Source organism: Argentina silus (assembly GCF_951799395.1).
Source record: "Argentina silus genome assembly, chromosome: 14".
In the NCBI taxonomy this organism is placed as follows: domain Eukaryota; kingdom Metazoa; phylum Chordata; class Actinopteri; order Argentiniformes; family Argentinidae; genus Argentina; species Argentina silus.
In genome coordinates, this window is record NC_139668.1 from 925600 (window position 1) to 947708 (window position 22109).

Below are 22109 nucleotides of genomic sequence, written 5' to 3' on the forward strand. Positions count from 1 at the left end.
GTGTGTGTCTGTGTGTGTCAAGGCCCACTCACTTGCAGTGCCTCCAGGAATCTAAAGGAGCCCAGACGTCTGCCGCGGGGGACCAGGCAGAAGGTGGAGTTGTGGAGCATCTCCCTGTAATCATACCTGTGGAAAGACACACACACAATGAGTTCTCTCTCTCACACACACACACACCCTCCGTCCATCCCACTGCTCTCTCTCCAGTGAGGTGTGTCTTATTGCTATCCAAACAGAACCATCAACCCTGCCAGGGGTAATGAGCTGAGAGTGACACCTGCTTCCAGGAGGCAAGCTGCTCTGTGTGTGTGTGTGTGTGTGTGTGTGTGTGTTTGTGTGTGTGTAGTCAGCCACAGACAGCGGGTGCAGTGTGTACACATGCAGGTGAAGTCACTCTCAGGCTGGCGGAGTTGAGACAGATGTGATGAGACCGTACGTTTGCCCATGTTTCACTCCATCCATATATTTTTGTCACCCCTCTTTTTCTGTGCTCCACCCCTCCACCTCTTCCTGTCCGCCGCTCCACATACACACGCTTGCACAGCAAACGTAGCGTGGAGGGGTGAAAGGGCTGAGACAGGATTTTCGGGTTAGGAGGTTAAAAGAGTGAGACAGAACATCATTCCACATTGATCACAGCCGACATGAGGTGAAGGTAAAAGGACACTCTCTCTCACACACACACACACACCATATCGACTGGAGACACGATTCTTAATATACAGAAGTATGATGGTGTTTGCTGATGACACTGCCAGAAGAGTGTGTGCATGCGAGCGTGTGTGTGTGTGCGTGCGAGATCCTGAGGGGAATGTTTGACAGTACTTGTTCAGGGCCAGGCATGACATAGGCATAGACACACACACACAGACACTGCAATCATTAATAATGGGGCAAGTGGAGTATTTCCCCCCCCCCACACACACACACACGCAACATACCATTACCACATAACGTACATCTCACACACACACCTCCGTGGCCAGGTTTTAGCAGGAACAGGCGACAGCTGCACGCCCACACATTGACATGTGGTCACCTGCTGATGGAGACAGAACCGGAGTGCATATTTGTGCACCAGCTGTCTCCCTGCGCCCGTCCCATCTGTGATGCCTTAGAATATCAATGAGAGAGTCAGAGCCATGGCCCAGAGAGTCAGAGAGTCAGAGCCAGGGACCAGAGAGTCAGAGCCAGGGACCAGAGAGTCAGAGCCAGGGACCAGAGAGTCAGAGCCAGGGACCAGAGAGTCAGAGCTAGGGACCAGAGAGTCAGAGCCAGGGACCAGAGAGAGTCAGAGCCAGGGCCCAGAGAATCAGAGCCAGGGCCCAGAGAATCAGAGCCAGGGCCCAGAGAGTCAGAGAGTCAGAGCCAGTGTGTCTACAGTAGTCTTATTCACCCACACCAAATCTGGATTTAAGTCATGACAGACAAGGACCTCAGTATAAGATACTAGGATTCTCTCTGTCCTTCATCACCATACAGGCTGAAAAAGAGAAATGGCCTGACCCCTGCTATGTCCACTTCCCTACTCCTTGTCCCCACAGCCAGTGTGTGTGTGTGTGTGTGTGTGTGTGTTTGAGAGAGAGGGGTAAAAAAGAGAAAGGGGCAGCATATGGGAAAGTGACCCGGTGTAAAGGGTGTAAAGAGTAAAAATATTGGAAAATTAAGTCAACATAATATAATGCCAAGAAAACATGATTATGATGAGGGGGATTGAACGTAAGCCCTAATGAAATAAACTATGGACAATACTGTGTGTGTGTGTGTGAGAGAATAAGTGAGATTCTGTATGCGTTTCACAGGTCTGATGCAATTAGGTGACCCCTCTCAACCAGACCCAGTGGCAACTTTCAACACAGTCGCCATGGCAACAGTTAAATGCCTCCATTTAGACTGACTTAATTACATGCATTCTGTTCTTCACCCATGAGCCGCCATCCCCTCCGCCACCCCCCCATTAAATAAACTTTTTATAAAACTACCTCCTCCCACCACCAAGGATTCTCAGAAAGGGTGTGTGTTTGTGTGTGTGTGTGCCTGGGCAGGGCGCCAATACGGCCATCAGTCCCGGTGCAGTATGGGTATCTGCCAGACAGCAAACCCTACTACCGGACGCTGTAATGTGGCGAAAACAAAACACAGAGAAAGGACCCAATTTGGGGCTTTAGGAGACTGTCACATTAGCATAAGAGGTCTCGCTCTCTTGTTTCTCTCAGTGTGTGTGTGTGTGTGTGTGTGTGTGTGTGTATTGCCTGCCTGAAGGAGGCTGAGATGAACTGTAGACAGACTGAAGACACAAAGGCAGGCAGGACTGGAGTTGGCTGGATTAAGAGTAACAATGAGAGGAGAAGAAAATAATACCACACCACAGAGGATTAGGGTCGGTGTGAGATAGTGTGTCAGTCGGAGCTGGGAGCTAGCCATTCAAACTAGAAGACAAGATACTGTGAGAAGGGTGTGTGTGTGCCTGTGTGTGTGTTGTCCTCCATCACGGACATATGTCTGTCAGTATGTTTGCGTGAGAATGTTGTGTGCGCACGTGCGTGCGGCTGTGTATATGAGCGAGTGAGAGTCACTGGGGCATGACTGAGTGATGTATGTGTGTTTGACCCCATAACTCACCCCTGTTGCTCCCCACGGCTATGCACCCTGCTGCCCCTGTGAAGAAGAGTGTGTGTGTGTGTGTGTGTGTGTGTGTCCGTCCGTTCTGTCTCTTACACGCTCATCGCTGCCTGCATGCTCTCCACAACTAATTCATTACCCTAATTAGGGCTCATTGGCCAGCTTATGCTAGTTCCAATTAGCATCCTAGCATCAAATAACCCTGAGGTCCACTTCCCCAAACAAACACATTCACTGTGCAGGATCCCATGACGGCCATGAGGTTGGCTACACACAGGGGAATCCCATTATGCTCACTTACAGTCCACAATCCATTAAGCATTACATTGCATTACGGGCCGACTTTCAGAGGTCTCCCTTTCTGAAAAGCCTACGATTATAAAGTCTGAATGTGGAAACAGACAAGACAATCCCTCAAGAATTAAGACTATAACAAGGTTGCCATTTTCATTCAGATTCATGGTTGACTAATCATGTTGAGGATAACTTTCACTTTTATTAAGCAATGCATAGTGGGTTATATAGTGAAGGGCAAATTCTCAACATTCAAGGGGCAAGTGATCTTGAGGGAAACCCTAAAAAGAATAGCTAGTTAGCATTAGCCTGTTTTGATAGGCCCTTTAAAAACAAGGGCTCAAAATGATAAGATAAACTTGATTGTCCCTAAAGGGAGATTTGAAATGTTAAGATTGTCCATCAATCCAGCCTTGTTCTGAGGAAATGCTAAAATGTTAGTTTGTATAACTTGCCAAAAACCCTAATGCCATAAGATATAATATATGCCATTTAGCTGATGCTTTTATCCAAAGCGACTTACATTGCAGTGAGTGCATACATTTCAGTATATATGGTCCCAGCAGGAATCAAACTCACAACCTAAGTATTGTTAGCGCCATGCTCTACCAACTGAGCCACAGAGGACCACAGAGGAAGAGAGACACCTGGAGTGTAAAGAATATAGCTATGCATGCAGCTTCCACAGACAGCCATCTGAATCAGCTTTATATCAGTATACATCCCCTACAGCACCTTCTCCTATCCCCTTGTCACACGTGTAAGCCTGGATATTTGTACAAACATGCAGATAACAAGGGCCCCTCCTACAGAGATGCTAATTCAATATGACGGGTTTATCCTTGCATCTTTAAGATGCGCCCTATCAAAGATTTTCGCCTAGTTTTTCACAGCAAGCAGGAGGTGGCAATTTTTCTGTTACATTTAGTGTCCGCACAGCACTCGAGAATCCCTGATGCCTAACACACCCTTCAGGTGATAGTGGTCGACCCTTAACTACACAGTGACAAAATATACCGAGTGACACACACACACACACGACAAACACAGGAGGACACGCACACACTTCAGTAAAACTTTGATGAACACTACAGTCATTGTGATTGGCTTCCGTCAGATCAGAGGTCCAGACAGTCTGCACACACTGAGAACAGCTGTGACTCCTACTGCACACAGATGGCCCTCAGGATGACGATGTGTGTGTGACTGTCTCAGATTTAGACATGTCAGCACTCCTTTTAAACTCATACACATTTGGCATCAGAACTGCAGGAATAGAGAGCACAGAGAGGACTATATTTATCCATTGAACACTCCTTTTATCTGAGGCACACAAACCAATACGGATCAACTTGGGCCACCAAGAAATTCATTTGACTAAGCATATGGTATATGTGAAATCTTACCAAACCAAAGCACGCATGCTCTCCTCTCCATCTCATCTGCTCCTACGCTCAGCCCCTCTCCTCCAGAAAAGTGACTGGAAACATAATTAACTCAAACACATTATAATTTATTCCCTCTAAAGGATAAAGCCACAATAAACCAAGTGCCATAAGTACCAGGCATGAGATTAAGTAGAATAAAACACAAAACTCATAAATAAAAAGATAAATGGATGAATTAATAAAACGAGCCTGGTGGAGTTGGGATGTGTTGGGTAGCTGACTGAGGGAGTTTAAAAGTTTGGTCTGTGACTTTGTGATTCCCGCAATCAACACAACTGTCTCCTTCACACATGTAACCCTGACTATCACATACATCATGCATTGGTATCAATGGGATGTTTCATTATGCACACAGATCTCAAGATGGTATTCCACTCTTCCTGTATAGGGGGGAGGGGCTGAGCAGGGTTTCCTGCCTGCCTGTGTCAGTAATGGAGGGTGGCTTTAACGAGGCTAGCCTGCTGGACCACGCTAGGACTAACACTGGGGGGGGCGGCTCTCTGGTTGCCACCTGCAAAACAAAAAGGCAGGTCTGAGCCTTTATAATCCATGGTTCGATTTGTGGCTGTGGGGTGTGGAAGAATGGGGGGTGGGGCAGGCTGTGTGTTTATGCATGGGTATATAGTGTGTGTGTGTGTCTGGGTACGTGTACGTCTCTTTAAGCCTGAGATGAGAGCCCCGCAAACATACAGAAACTAATGGAGGGATATCCCTCAGAGGCACAAGATGACGAGTGTAAGTCTCACAGATCTACTGAAACTATAGAAACACCCAGCAAAGTCCACACAAACACCGCATACTGGAACCAGAGAAAACAGCCACACACTCACAGAACCGGCTGAGCATCACTTCCGATGCAGAAAGCAATATGCTAATGCATGTCATTTCATGGATGACTTGTATTGGAACACCCATGTTTTGATTAACTATTGTGTGTATTTTGTATTTTCCTGTATTGTGTTGTTCAATGTGTTGTTAAGCAATTGCATTTACATGTGGACAGGGTGCACCCGTAAAAGAGACCTTGGTCTTAGTGTGTTTTTCCTGGATAAATAAAGGTTAAATAAAATGTTAATGGCCTAATGTATTACTTCAATCAGCCAACATATTGGTGAATTGTCATTACCTGTCTTGTGCATCCCTTAGCCTATGCATTATTCATGTCCAGAAGGTCAGTGTTTGAAAGGTTCATAGCTTACTGGTCTACCTCAAGTGCCACTGAAAGCCTCTCCAAAAGGTGGAGGGAAAAGCTGTGAAGGATGTTTGAAAAGATATCTCCAATATTTGGCAAAATCAAGTTGATTAGATAGCAGAAGAGTGAATTACAGGAAGATGAAGTGGACATTTTTTTAAATATCAAGTTATCGTAAAGGGGACCAACTTGTGTTTTTCATATATCATTATTTGTTCTCATGCCATTTGTTAAAGTCATTACGCATTCTACTTAAGCTTAAGCGAGGAGAAGGGGAAATGTTTTAGTGGTATTTTGACATGAAAAAGCATGCACGGCTTGAACAAAATAACATTTAGAATTTGCTTTTCCAAAATGTTCGGGACGTTTCTGGACGTGTAAACTGCGACTTGCGTGTGTGTGTGTGGCTCATCTACTGCCTGGAGACCGCCAGCATTCAGTGCTGAAAGCGGACTGTAGCGTGCAATTTGTATGCAAATAAGTTTGTAACATGTATTCTGATGATTTTTCCTCGTAAACGTCCTGTTTGACACTACAGCCTTGTCTGTCTTTTGTTTGTGGAATTAAGGGATTTTTTTTTAGTCTTTGGGTTCAGCGAATGTGAGTGTCTCCACTGGCTGGCTCATTTCTTTGTTCATGTTTATCGGCTACAGTTTCAACCACTTTCACTCCTTTGCTAGTTTCAAGGTCATGTAAGAAGACATTTGCTGGATAAAAACATTAACATGATTTATACATTAATTGTTTCAGTTAGAAGTAGTTCGCATTGAGCAAAGGGAGGGAGAGAGGAGGAGACATTATTCTGAATTGTCATTGCAATTCCCGTTGCAGTCAAAAGAGGGCACAACCCTGCATATATTTAATTCAAATCAAAATATTAAAAAAAACAAATAAAATAATTTATTAGAGAGCATATTTTCGTACACACATGCAACACAATACAACCATCGCAAATTGGCTCACAAAAGTACAGTAGATTGTTTTGTGTCAAGTACATAAAGATTGTGAGACAGGAAAGAGATACTTGAGTACAAACAAGTGGACAATGTAGAGGGAGGGTGGCCATAGCAAATATGTAGCATAACTATGCAATATGCCATTGAAATATCAAATACATAACGACAGAAGAAGTATCCCAGTGGTATGATAACACTATAATGAAGTGGGATTCCCTGATATTGAGTAGTAGGTAAACATCCCTGAGGTAATGCATATTCCTGAAGCAGTCTGCTCCTCAGGGGAACCTCTGCTTCTACCCTATAACAGTGAAAACTAAAGTCTCCTGCAGGTCTGTGTGACATTCCTCTCTTTCCTTCCATTCAGAATTTGCATTTTGCAGTGCAGTAGAGCATAGAGTCCACCTTTGAATCTGTAACAGAGGGATATTGTTGCCAAAGAGCCATGACTTCAGTTTCTAAGAATTTCAATCTCTTAATTACAAAGGGGAATGGTGAAGGTAAATTGTCGGGGGGGAGTAAGAGAAAGAGAGATGAAGAGAGAGAGTGGGGAGAAGAGAGATATACATTAATGGTGCCAACTACAGCACAACTATATTTTAAGTGCTCAAAGACTGTGTACGAGGACACATTCACACTGCTTTATCTTTGGTGACACACACCTCTCTCTTCTTGAATGCATAATCACAATTGTTTCCTTGCCAAAGTGAAGAACAGTAATCTAGTGCTTTGATCCGTCTCAGTGAGGAGCTGTCAACTCCTATCCAAGCATGTCATTCCCTCCCAATGAAGTGTTTGAGGAGCTAGCATCATTAGCCTACCTCTCTGACAACTGACACAATCTACCTCTGAAAGTCAGAACAATCTCACTCTGGCTTTAACCATCTCTGACAAAGAGCTGTCATTTTACCAACAAAGTTAACACAAGCCACAACAGCCACTCAAAACATGAGGAAACAACTCAGAGCCAGCATACCATAGCTCCAATAATTGCTTCACATCTCCAACTGAGATTGCAATTACTACCACAATAAATGATAATGGTAATGCTAATCATAACAATAACGCAGTGTGAACAGAAAACAGTGGTTGCGTGCCCTAGATGCACTCTACGGCAATTAGGCTAAGGAAATGAACTGAGCCTGGCCCCTTCCTGCTGGTTGCATGTGTCATCTGGCATCTCTACCTTCACCAGGGGCAGCATTGAAGCCAAAAGTCAACACAACAAACACTGCTGCTGACGTGGAAGGTGATGGTAGAGAGAAACACTGACATGGGAGGAACACAGGTGGACAACTGACTGAAAAAACACTATGCCTTGACATCGCATCATGACAGTTGTCGAGGAACCAATCCAGAGAACATGTCATCTTACAACAAGTGACACATCTTGCCACATTTTGCTATTTGTTTGTGCAGAACCATTGATCTCTTGGCTTCATTCCTACAATAAAATGCTAGAAAGCAGTAGCTTAACATTAGAAGTCTCTGGCCCTCCTTACTAAGGAAAGTACCCAGAGTGAATACATTCATTATATTACCACGCCCAGCCAGTCAGCATGCTCTGTTTCCAGGATAAATGTAGGCATAAGATAAAGCAGTTTTGTATTGCATTGTGACGATTTTGACAATAAATAATATCACATAGCAGTTTGTTACTATTGATAAAACACAAAATCGCTTCTTCTTTCAGTGGCTATGCGCATTTAAGTGGTGAAGCCTGTTCTCCAGTCCAAGTAAGTTAGTTTAATCTTGTTTAAAGGTAGCTGTTGTATTTTACTGTGGCTATCCTGCCTTAAGCTCTGGGACCTAGTTTATATTGAAAGCCATCTGTTTGAAGCCAATAGCTGTCAATCTCCAGTGGGAGGGCCTGAAACTACTCTGCAAGGTATTCTAAGTCCTGCTCACCTTGGACCAGGACTAATACATATGGGACTGAGTGGTGAAACCTGTCTGGTTGTTAGCTGATCGTTAGGTGGGAGGGGCTGCTACCCTGCTAGTCATCAGCAATTACAGAATCTGCATTTCTATCCTGTCGGTCACAGAGCGACAGCCTCTGCGACAGCCTCCTGACACAAAGACGAAGGAGTCAATCTGTGGAGTCCATCGAGGAAGGCCTGAGAGGAAGGCCAAACTACTAAGTATTTTTATTCCATTAGTTTATTTTTTCACTACTCTGAGTGTATTGAGCACTACCTACATCTTGTATTGCCCACAAACCCTCTCTCTCTATATCGGCAAATATCACAATGTGCTTTCTCCCCATTCCTGTTATTTCATCCCTCAGGAGGACACATCGACGCTACACCTCCCCTCACAACCATTCCTATCTAATCTACCCACCATGCACAACTGACCACAACCTCACCGTTGCGGGAGGACTTTGGAACTGCCAGTCAGCGGTCTGGAAAGCAGAGGCTATCTCAGCTTATGCCTGCTTCATGTCTCTCCACTTCCTTGCCCTCACAGAGACATGGATTACAGCGGAATACACAGCTACTCTGGCAGCCCTCTCTGATGCCAACTCATTTTCTCATTCCCCTAGATTCTCTGGTCGAGGGGGAGGCACAGGACTCTTCATCTCACCTAAGTGGTCACATAATGTCCTTCCCCCGTCACACCTGTCCATATCCACCTTTGAATTCCATGCTGTTTCTGTCACCTCCCCAGTCAAACTTCACATTGTCGTTATCTATCGTCCACCAGGTCAGCTTGGCCACTTGTTAGATGAGATGGATGTCCTTCTCAGCTTCTTCCCTGAGGACGGTACACCGCTCCTACTACTGGGTGACATCAACATCCAGTCACAGAAGCTTCACTCGTCTGGAGTACTTGACCTCTTCTCCTCCTTCGGCCTTACCCTGTCCCACTCTCCTCCGACACATAAGGCAGGCAATCAACTCGACCTTGTCTTCACCAGATCCTGCCATACCTCCAACATTATTGTTACCCCTCTTCCAGTTTCTGATCATCATTTTGTATCTTTCTCCCTTCCCCTCAAATCCACCCCCTCCCAGTCAGTCTCTACCCACACTGTGTCCTCTCGTAGCAACCTGCATACCTTCTCCCTCACCGTTTTCTCTTGTCTTATCCTTCCTACCCTCTGTTGAATCCTTCTCCCTTCTATCCACTGATACAGCTACCTCCACCCTCCTGTCGACTCTTTCCTCATCCTTTAACTCTCTCTGTCCACAGACCTCAAGGCCAACACGATCCTCTCCACGCACTCCTTGGCTGTCTGAAACCCTGCAAGCTTGTCGAGCAGTGCTCCGGGCAGCTGAGAGGAAATGGAGAAAAACCGGCCTCTTTGATGACCTAAAACCTCTCTCTCTCCTCCTCAACTACACCTCATCTGCATCAGCTGCTAAAGCTTCTTACCACCATTCCAAAATTCAATCCTCTGCCTCGGACCCAAGGAAACTGTTCTCCATATTTTCCTCACACCTCCACTGTCTCTAACCAACTGTCTCACTACCTCCTTCAGAACAATCTCCTTGACCATCACCAATACGGCTTTAAGGCTGGGCACTCCACTGAGACTGATCTCCTTGCTGTCACGGAGGCCCTCCACTCTGCTCAAACTTCCTCCCTCTCTTCTGTTCTCATTCTTCTGGACCTGTCTGCTGCATTTGACACAGTAAACCACCAGATCCTTCTCTCCACCCTCTCAGAACTGGGCATCTCTGGCTCTGCACTCTCCTGGTTTGCATCTTACCTGGCCGATTGCTCTTACCAGGTGATGTGGAGACGATCGCTGTCCTCTCCACAAGCCCTCACCATTGGGGTCCCCCAGGGCTCTGTCCTAGAGCCCTTACTGTTCTCCCTCTATACCAAATCTCTTGGCTCTGTAATTTCCTCACATGATTTCTTATACCACTGCTACGCAGACGACACTCAACTCTTTCTCTCTTTCCCCCCTTCTGACTCACAGGTGGCAACATGTGTCGCTGTGAGTCTCGCAGACATTTCCGCTTGGATGTCAGCCCACCACCTCAAGCTCAACCTTAACAAGACTGAGCAGCTCTTCCTCCCGGGGAAAGCCTGCTCTCTCCAAGTCCATCACAGTAGAGAACTCTACTGTGACCTCCTCCCAGATAGCCAAGAACCTTGGTGTGATCCTTGACAACCACTTATCCTGTGTGGCGAACATCACAGCACGCTCCTGTAGATTCTTCCTCTACAACATCAGAAGGATACGTCCATTCCTCACCAGAGAAGCAGCACAACTTTTGGTCCAAACACTTGTGATCTTTCGCCTTGACTACTGCAACACACTCTTGGCCGGGCTCCCTGCCTCTGTCATCAGGCTTCTGCAGCTCATCCAGAATGCTGCCGCCCATCTGGTGTTCAATCAACCCAAATTCTCCCATGTCACCACCCTCCTTCGCACCCTTCACTGCCTCCTGGTAGCAGCTCGCATCAGATTCAAGACCCTACCGGGCGGCAAAGGGAACAGCCCCCTGTACTTCCAAGCAACGGTCAGCCCCCAAACCTCTGCCTGATCACTCCGCTCTTCCACTTCGGCTGGCCGGCTGGCCGCCTGGCACCGCCGCCTCTACATCAATATAGCAGCCGCGCTACTCGGTCACAGCTTTTCACTGTCCTGGTGGAACGAGCTTCCCACTGCAGTCACTACCTATCTTCCGCTGTAGATTGAAGACCCATCTCTTCAGGCTACATCTTAACTGTCCCTCCTCAAGACCTCTTCATCCTCACTACCCCCCTGTGCAAGTTTCTCTCCTGTAAATAAATTTAAAAAACTGACTGTGACTGCCAATAGCCCCTGGTCCTAGCATAAATAAAATTTTCTTTTGATGACTGATGGACAGATGATTCACTTGCTTAGTCAAATGTATTTGTTGTAAGTCGCTTTGGATAAAGGAGTCTGCTAAATGCCATAAGTGTAAAAATGCAAAATGTAAAGTCCACAGACAAATCCCTTGGCTCTTATGTTCCACCATGCAAACCACATTAAAAAAAATATTCCTGGCTTATAATAAACAATCAAGTTACGCACAAAAGCGTTCCAAATGTCTGGAATTGGGTCAAATTTGTCTGTCTCCCTGGACGTGGATCTCATATCCTTATCATCAACCAGACACACATACAGTAGGTCAGAGTTTAAAAGGTTTATGCTTCTGCAACAATATCGCTGGGGTACCGTGGCAGTAAACTGGCCTTCTTGAAACATTTTATTTCACCTCTGCAATAAACTACCAGGGGGCATCGTTGAGCAATTCTAAACGATGGGCTTGTTGTGAAACAGTAGCTCATATCTGCGTCTTCACTTGCCAAATTTGAGGGGTGATATTAATTGCATATTTTAATTTAATTCGTTTTATTGTAATTCCTTAATTTTCATTCTGAATTAACAATAATGACAGCCTGGATGAATTACGTGAAGAGCAGTTTATGAGTTGTTGAAATTGGAACAAATCATGTCTTCATGGACACTTCACAAAATTATGTAAGATATTAAATATATGTGGCAGTTTGTCCCCAAAATTGCATATTAATGAACTCATAGTGATATAATGTTTCTCAGCTTGGGTTAGGGATTCCGCGCAGTTCAGCAGTAGGCTATATGGACATAGTGCACTCACAATCATTAAGAAGAATGAGGGACAGCGAGGGAGAGTATATCATCCCTTCTCATCTACTGTGATCAGTGAAAGTAAGCTGTTCTGTTGACATCCTTTAATTATTCTGTAGGCTATAGCCAAATATATATGAAACTCACAACTGTTAATCTGTAAACAAATTCTATTTTCACTGTTTTACTGCCCGTATCCCATTTGTAGTTGCCTACTGTCTATATTTCACTGTTCTTTTTCACCCCTGTCAATCATATCATGTATCATAGTTGTGTATGATGTAGACAGTTAGGAGACATGCTAAATCAGGCCTACCATTTGGAACTGGTTTTCACAACATCCTGTGATGGTGAGTGGTCAAGTTAAGTGTCATGAACTGTCAAACCAATTAACATACAGGTTGGTATGACATGACGATGTTAATGCTTTGTATACAGCTTCAGACTGGCTGATAGATCAAAGGGTAACACACAAGAGCTCATGTAAAACTCAGTACTTAGCTCAGACCAGACAGTTGGACCCAGAGTATGGACTTGCTCTGCTACCTGATATACAATTAAAATATTCTTTCAACACAGAAGTTGTTACTGTCCTTTATTTTCTTATAGTTGGCTACAAATGAATAACTTTCATATAGGTGTCATATCATTGCTGTAGCCTTGAACAGTTCTTGTGTATGATCTGTAGGCTACACATTTTGCTGCAGCTCCTGTGTGCGCTTGCTTGAGGTCTGCTTACAACAAGCTCAAACTGTATCCCATTAACAAACAAAAGTGTGACAATCTGTCTCTCACTATTATCTGATGTAATATGGTCGAGGGCAGTCAGACCGGATTTCCCACAAAGGCTATGGGTCAATAAAAGTGGCATTGGCCACTCTACACATCAATTGGGCATTGCCCAATTATGACACATTCGATCATTCAATATTGTTTTGGACATGCTACAGCGACGTTATGGCCAATTTAGCCGCAAGTTAAGCAAACAAAATGATTTCGGCATATAATGGCTTCTGTAGTTGCTGGCTAGCTCCACATTGGCTACAACCTACACAGTAAAATCCATGCACACTTTATTAGAAAGCTGACTAACTATCTACTGTCTGTCTATGTTGCTGATATTGCCATTACGGTTAAAATGGGTGAGCCATTCATAAATGTAAGCTCAGTTTCGATTCACCATGAGGGTAAAGCTACGATGAGGAATGCAAATGGACCATTCGCGGCTTTTGCGGGCAGGTGTAAATAGCACCTCAGGACGTGACTTGTGACATGTTGGTTATCCCAAAAAAAAGTGTGGTAGTCATGAAAATACTTGTATGTGTGACTCTGAAATGATAACAACGCTATCATGTTGAAAACAGACATTAAGTTAAAGTCAAGGAAGGAGGGTGACAAGGGTTTCACAACGGTGGAGTTATTTTATTATTAAGTGTATTTTATTATCGTACCCGTGGAGGAACCTCTGTTTAGATGATTAGTATTAACAGATACCCATACAGCGCTGACAGAACTTGCATACTCCATTTTAAAAAGAGCTTCTATTGAACAGGAGTGTGAGTCCCCAGAGCCTTCAGTGTAATGATAACACACTCCCCTTCAGCTGAAAGAGTTCAAAGGAACTCAATAAAACATTTACAGCGAGAAGGCTTCTTCTTTTCTCCCTCTATGCTCTGAATGACCTTGGGTTAAACACATTTAATTAGAACTCACAGGATCTGCACACCCGCTCCTGCTGGCAGCTCAGAGAGGAGCCCTCTGGACAGCCATCTCTCACATGCAAGCTTGAGCTTCAGAGCTGTCAGACCACACAGGCCTATTATTCTCTTCGGGGTTTACAATCAAACAGGGCCTCGGCCATGGCTCTGCTCAAACGGAGAGCTCCTCACACACACAGCCTACATAGACATACACATAGTTCAGAGGAGTGCAGCTGATCACACTGACAGTGAAACACTCCCTCTCACCTCACTCCTAGAGACCTTTAAGCCTTTTTCATTCTGATGGTACATCTGGGGCTTGCAGCTTTCAAGTTGTTCCCTCTTATCTTGGAGACCTCTAGCATGCAACCAGAACAACATATTTCACATATCAGGGTCACTTGGGTCAATATAAACAGCTGCATGGTGGCTTTTATGTTGCATTCCCCAGCACTGAGTATAACCAGCAGTCCTGAACATTCAATAAGCCTACAGAAAACTGCCTGAGGTACCTGTGAGAATACTAATGAGAAGCAGACTGTACACATCATGACGATCATACAATCTCTAAAGGAAGACTATGCACATTGCGGAATAACAGTATGTGCACGGATTAAAAGCCAATGCTGAGACACACCTAGTAAGTTATGAGCTATAAATGGAAGAGAGAGATTTAATAGCAATGACAAAAACATAGTAATTCAGTAAAACAGATACAATCTACTTTCCGAGGCAACATCTGGGGAAATAAAGGTAACAGATGTATATTTAGTGGGGCTCTCTTTAGTGCTCTCTTCTCAGAGCAGCTGACAATTGTTATTATGAAAACTCAATAAATACAGAGCTAACGTTAGCATAAGTGCTAATTAACTTAGCTGTGTTTTAGGTCTTCTCCTAAGGCAGCAAAGCTCTCATTAGTCTCTTTATGAATATTTGTGTTGGAAAATCAACTTCCCCAGGGATCATTTCATGGTGACACTTGAAAGAATGGGTTGGCTTCTCACTCAGAACCCAATTCCTAATCAAATAACCTCACCCTGCTATTGCTACAGTGTGTGACGAAGCCACAGGAACTAGACTCTTGATGAAGCATGGCATACAGGAAAATACAGGCCAAATAAATGGATGGGAAAGCTTGAGGTTGCTGCTAGGTTTTTTTCCCATCCAGTTTATCCCTCTGTACGTATTTTCTGCATCTCTTGAGTAATCACTGAGCAGAATAAGAACATGATTAACGCTTCTAGTGGGGCTTTTCTCCACTGCACATTCCGAGGGGGAAAACTTTTAACCTACAAATGAGGAGTAGTGATTCACCTTTAATAACTCAAAGGATGTGGATCTCTCTGAGCTCCAGGCAACGGATGCTTCAGCTGATTAACGGCTGTTAACCACCGATGCACTGTCAAAGCACCATCTGCTGACTGTCCGTTAAAGGAATTAAGCTTTTTCAGACAGGTATACTCTCAAACCCATTTACCATGGAGTGTGTGGGAACAGAGGGGTGGTGGAGAAATTATTTGAATGATTCATCAGTTGTAGCAGTATGTTGACATAGGCCTGAAGGAGAAATAGGTTGCTATTGATTCAGTTGGTATTGGTTTCAATACCTCTATAAGCCATTCATCCAATCCTTTGCTCAAAATATAATTTTTTGTTTAATTGTGAGCACATGCAGGAGACCATAGGTTTGTTGGGTGGGCATGTGAGTTGTTGGAGTTTGTGGACTCTGGGCTGCCTGTATGAAAAGCTGAACTAGAAGTTAAAACCGGGTGAGCTACAGTCAGTAGTGTAGACACATTTGAGTGTGTGTGTGTGTGTGTTTATTGAGTCTCTGATTCTCTGCTTCTGCAAGCATAGCTAAAAAGTGTGGTCTGGACTTCTAACAATGATCCTAGGCAGTTTTTCCAGACGCACTTTCAACATCCTGGTGAGCTGTACGAGATGACTCAATGTTTTGACAACAATGATTTTTTGTTTTTAACAATGACTTTTTATGAGTTTGGCAGATGCTTAATCCGAAGTTCTCAAAACATGTTCAACAATGTGAGTTCATCTTTAAAGGACATTTAAAGTGAATTATGGTATACTCAGTAGCACTCATTAGAGCAAAATGATCCTCCTTATCGCAATCTTCAGCAATCAGCCTCTCCAGTTTAACTTAATTGGCCCACCACTCTCTTACGATGCAAATCCACGATTGGTACACATACTTTCCCAGGAATGTACATTTCATAAGTTGTCATCAACAACATCAAAATTACTCTCTCATTCATTTCAATAATATACTTTAATGCAAGTAATAAGGTTGACCATATCTGCCAAGCCATCCACGGCAAAGCTCAACTTTCAACCAAAAATCATAAGTCAAATACAAATACCTTCACTTTACCACCACAAAATCCCTTCAAACATTCATATCAAATCTCACTCCAAAAACACCACCAACTCAGGCGAAGTTGGTGGTTGTAGGTCAAAAGTTTGCCCCCTCTTTGTTGTTCTAGCCATGGAAGAGATGGACCGCTCATAAAGCAGAATCGCCAACTTGAGAGGCCAGAGGAAAGCAGTAGAGCACCACACTCCTGGGCCCCCTATAGTAGCCTCTCAGATATCCATCAGCCCAGCGGCTCTCTGCTTGACAGACCATCTACAGAGGCCTCATTCTCAAGCCAGCCTTTCTCTACCCGCTGGCATGACTCCAGATAAAGCTGGACTGAGGGAAGTTCCCCTGACCGCGGGCCTCCTACAGTGAACGAGGACGCTTTTGTGAAAGAGGGGGATGACGGTCAAGCAGACAGAGTGAGGAAATAAACAAGCCGGCAGCACAGGCATGCACACACAAACACACTTGTGTGAACACACATACGCACCCACACACAAACTCCATACGGGAGTTACTTGGACCTATTCGACATTAGTACAATAGTTCCCATAGACATATGTGCCATGTATGAATTGTTTTCAAAGGGTAATTTAGCTGACACTGGAGCCGTGATTTCATTACTTAATAGGCAATGCAGAGTACTGCATTGATTATTGAGGAGAAAACCTCCAAACTGTGATATGATTATCAATGAGGATGGCTGGCTGGTAATGTAACAATATGCAGCTCTGGTTACTGAAGAAAACCTCCTTAGGTTGTGATATGGTTGCTTGGGTTACTGAGCTGTTTATTTAAAACTGGATACCAGGCACTGCAGAGCTCTACCCTATGGAGAGAATATTTACAAGCCTTTTATTCATGAGTCTCCTGAGAGAGGTTACTTATCTGTGGGCATACACCCCCCCTATCAGTGGAGCACTCCATCACACACAGCTGAAGAGAGGAGCAATGAGAGCCCTGTAAGGGTCTGATATGTATTCAGAACTATGGCTATACAGATTAACCAATGCTTTAGTTGAAAACTAATTATATACATTTCACCTCAGATTTATCAGATCAAGGACAAGAACTTAAAGCTAGAGTGAATGAATGACATGTAGCCAATTAAACAAGAGTGTTGTAGGAAACTCGGTTCAGACAATTTGCACCTTTCATTCTCAACTTGTAAAGTAGCCTATTATTTCTGGGTTTCTTGTCTAGAAATGTTTAGAACACCTCTTACCACCTAAATTGCAAGGTGATGATTCAAAAAAAAAAATCTCACATTTCCACATTAAACTAATCAACTAATAGGAACAAATATATCAACAAATACTTTTTTTTATTAGACTGACCTACTCAGAACATGCATAAATACTCAGTGTGCAGTCATCGCACATTAATACTCACGGTACACGTCTGTGTGAAGCTTATATAATGAGAGTGAAGGGCAAATCTATTCTTCTTGAGTCCTTCTCTGTAGCCTGTAGATAAGTGTCAAATTCAGGCATGTCACAGGTGGTGAAACTGATGCTGGGCTCTGTCAGTATGGAGGATACAATTCCAGCCTGCATTTCGTTTAACCATGGACTACAAACTATACTGCAACTTATAATGCTGAAAAACAATACGAACCCTCCAACACCCTCAATCCCTGATAAATGAATCTGTGAAATACACATTTAGGTAAATGATATCTGTTCAGTTTTTGAATATTCCGGTTGTATATCCTGCCCCCGACTTTTAATCTGCTAACCAATATCCTCAAGCTTTCTAGAGACAATGAAGCAGGTATACTGATACTATGCCTGTCTGATCTCATCTCAAACCATGCCCAGTCACTTTCAATTAGGACTATTGGACCGACGCAGAGACAGTGTGGCCTGCTACTATAGTGGGACAGACGAGAGCTCAACGCTTAACTGACAGAAACTGACAGAAGCTGACAAGAGCTCTCCCTCACTGCTCTCTCACAGGATCTGCTGTCACTAAAGCAGAGAGGAAGATGGAGTTCCTCCATGGATAAAGACGAGCCTCAAACATCAAACTCAGATAGACTAAAATAGTGCAGCAAACGGCGTGGTAGAGTAGCTTGCTCTAAGCAGGGATCAAATTCACAACTTATTGTCCCAAGAGAGCTAACTACGGCTAACAGGCCGTATACAGGGTGGTATTACAATAGTAATAACAGGTAGTGTTGTAGCAGGTGGTATTGCAGTAATAATAACAGGTAGCGTTGTAGAAGTAATAAAGTAATAACAGGTAGCGTTATACAGTAGCAAGGTGGTCTTAAAGTAGTAGTACAGGTCTTATAGTAGTAATAACAGGTAGTGTGAAAACCCATCTCTTCAAGCTACATCTTAACAGTCCCTCCTAAAGACTGCTTCACCCTCACTACCCCCCCTATACTAACCCTAACCCCAACCCTAGAGACCTCTTCACCCCCGCTACCCTCCCTGTACAAGTTCTCTCCTGCTAATAAAATAAATTTAAAATAAAATAAATAGCCTACTGGCATGCCTATGGCCCCTGGTGTGAGCATTGATTACTTTGTCTTATGATGACTGTTGGATAGATTATTCACTTACTTAAACAAATGTATTGTTGTAAGTCGCTTTGGATAAAGGCGTCTGCTAAATGCCATAAATGTAAATGTAAATGTTGTACAGTAGCAAGGTGGTCTTACAGTAATAATAACAGGTAGTGTTGTAGCAATGATCAAGCTCACAAGTGCCGGATGCTCAAACTAATACGCTTGATTCCAATAATCATGCTTAGTTTAGTATCAACATTAAGATACATGATGCAGTTGGAAGGGAGGAACTGCTTGTCAACTGCAAACTCCTAACATGCTTTCTCACACATTCCTCCTCAACGTCTTTCACACCGGAAAAAATACCTCTTGGCAAAACATCCTTAACTTGACGCTAATACATGGGTGGTCTACATGGCAGGTATACACAGCTAGTATGGGCAAACAGAACCTGTGGAATAGTGTGGTGAGGTGAACTTACACAAGTAAAAACAGGGAGAGTGTTGCTCTGAACAGAGCTACACCTTCGCACCACTTTGGTTGACTGATGAGTTCAAAGAGCTCATGGTAATAGCCTGTCTACAACATTCCCCTAACCATAAATCTTTCCCAAGAAAAATGAGAAAGCAATCAGGTGGGAAGAGCGGTGTGTGTGCGTGCGTGCGTGTGGCAAAGTGAATGTGAAAGTGCGAAAGAGGAAGAAAAATTGTGTGAGCATGTGTGTGTGTGTGTGTGCATGTGTGAAAGAGAGAGAGTGTGACTGTGAGGAAGTGGGGCCATTTTAGTGTGTTGCACTGCATGCAAGATGAAGCCATGATTCCAACCCACCACTTAATATGATTAAAGAGTCGGACACAATAAAAAGCGCTCCCCCTTTTCTTAAAGTAATCAAACCATTATAGAGAGCAGCCTGGGAGAGTTATTTACTGTAGACTTTTTGGCTAGAGCGAGAAAGGCACAGCCAAGCTTTGGGCATCCAGTCAGATATGCCCTGGTAAATAACAGCTGCATTACTGTGGAGGCAGTGAATCGATCAGCCCACTCTCTTTGACTTTCCTGACCCTACCTCCCTCTGTTTTGTCATTCTCGGGATGATCATGGACGTTAGAATGTGCATTCAAAATCTACTGATTCATCTTGGGTCCTTACTGAAAATGCACATGCTCTGGACCGTTGACATTAGGCTGTGTGGCTTTTGATGCACACGTACACTGACAACCAGCCTGCTGCCACAATGAGGAAGAGTGAATAAAAGTGTAGATTGTATGATACAATGCCCTGTGTAATTGGACAGTGAAGACACTCCAAAAGTTTGGATTTCATCCACTGTAGAAGTCTTCCTTGGCCTACCAGGCCATTTGTGATTTTCTGATATTTCACCCTGCCCACTTCCCTGACTTTCATTGATGTCTCTTTGTTGACATGTTTGTTGACAGACACCAATAGCAGACTCCAAAGGCAAACAAACACAAAGCCTAGAATCAATACTACACATTGAGAGCTCTGTTTTCACGAATGATGTGATGGAACACACCAGATGAACCAGGAACACCTGTCAAGCCAATTGTCCCATCACTTTTGGGTACACTATAATAGGGGGACTATGCATAAAACGTGTTGATTGGTGAAACCAATATGTACACAAATACCATCAAATAAAAGCTGAGAATATCTACTTTAACCTCATAGTAATTTCAAACTTTTGTAAAGTAGAGCCAAAAGAAGAAAACATGCTTTGCTGTACTTATGCAGGGCACAGTATATCTACACAAATCAAACAACGTAACATTGCAACAGTCTTTATTTTTTTAATAATCATTTGTACTCAAAAACATACGTATATTTTGGCGATTTCATATGAATATTATTGACAATTGTATACCCATGGGACATAGGTAAAACAGAGACAACCAGTGTGTCTTATGAATAAATGTCTTGCTTTATTCCATCACTCTCCTTTTATAGAGGGGCGCTACATCATTCGTGGGGGGCAACATGTTTACTGTACATGTTTACTTAACAAGAATGGCAGCCTGGATGAATTACGTGAGGAGTAGCATATGAGTTGTTGTTTCAATTTGGAAAAGGACAAATTATTGTCCGGTCTGAGAAATTATGTCCTTGGATATATCTTAATTTAGAACAAATCTTGCATATTCATCCCGCACATTTCAGCAGTAGGCTATATGGACTCGCACTCACAATGCAAAGAGTGCAGTTGTTGTCATACATTTTCCACTCTGGCACCGCGAGTTCACCTTCATACACAAACTAAGTCACAGATTTCACCAGGAAGTGAATAGACAACATTGTTCCCAGGATTACTGTACGAACATTTCCCAACCAGAAACTGTGGGTAAACGGTGACATCCGCGCGATGTTGAAAGCACGGACCACCACATTTAACTCTGGGGATATGGACGAGTACAAGAAAAACAGACATGATCTCCATCAGTGAAGCAAAAAGACATTACAGTAGAATCGCATTACCGTGGCTCCAACTCTCATCGCATGTGGAGTGGACTTCATTACATTACAGATTAGAAAGGGAAACCCAGCTGTTTTACGCACACCGATGCCTCTCTTCCAGACGAGCTCAACAAATTCTTCACTCGGTTTGAGACCAACAACACAGAGCCTGCTATGAGGGCCCCTGGGGCTCATGATGACTGTGTGCTTTCGATCCCTGTGGCCGACGCAAGTAATATTTTTAAGAGGGTGAATACTCCCAAAGCACACGGCCCAGACGGCATTCCAGAGTCTTTAGGGACATATTCAACCTCTCCCTGTCCTAGTCTGTAATCCTCTGATTCTCTGAAATCACCTGCTTCAAGATGACCATCATTGTTCCTGTGCCCAAGAAAACAAAGGTAACCTGCCTAATATCACATTGTTGCACTCACATCTTTCATCGTGAAGTGCTTTGAGTAGCTGGTCAAGGCGTACATCAACTTCACCCTACCAGACACCATGGACCCAGTTCAATTTGCATACCGCAATTGCAATGCACACTGCCTTATCCCACCTGGGCAATAGGAATATCTGTGAGAATGCTGTTCATTGACTACAGTTCAAAATTCAATACCATTGTTCCCTCCAAGCTCATGACCAAGCTTGTGACCAAGCTCAGGGCCCTGGGTCTGGACACCTACCTCTGCAATTAGATCCTAGACTTCCTGACAGGTAGACCCCTGGTAGTGAGGATAGGCAGCAACAACCTCCTCCACACTGACTATCAACACGGAGGGCCCTCAACATGGTGTGCTCAGTCGGCTCCTCTACTCTCTGTTCACACACGACTGTGTGGCCATGCACAACTCCAATACCATCATCAAATTTGCAGACGACACCACTGTTGTAGGCCTGATCACGAACAGCGATGACACAGCCTACAGGGAGGGTGTAAGAGCCC

The 22109-nt window shown here is 43.9% G+C and overlaps 1 protein-coding gene across 1 annotated transcript in view; it reads right to left on the bottom strand.

The window, feature by feature from the left end:
* ext1b (exostosin glycosyltransferase 1b) overlaps window positions 1–22109 on the bottom strand; it is a 77813-nt gene that overhangs the window by 26520 nt on the left and 29184 nt on the right. The window contains exon 2 of the mRNA XM_083685425.1: window positions 33–126. Coding sequence (XP_083541551.1) covers window positions 33–126 — 94 coding nt within the window. The remainder of the gene's footprint in view (window positions 1–32; window positions 127–22109) is intronic.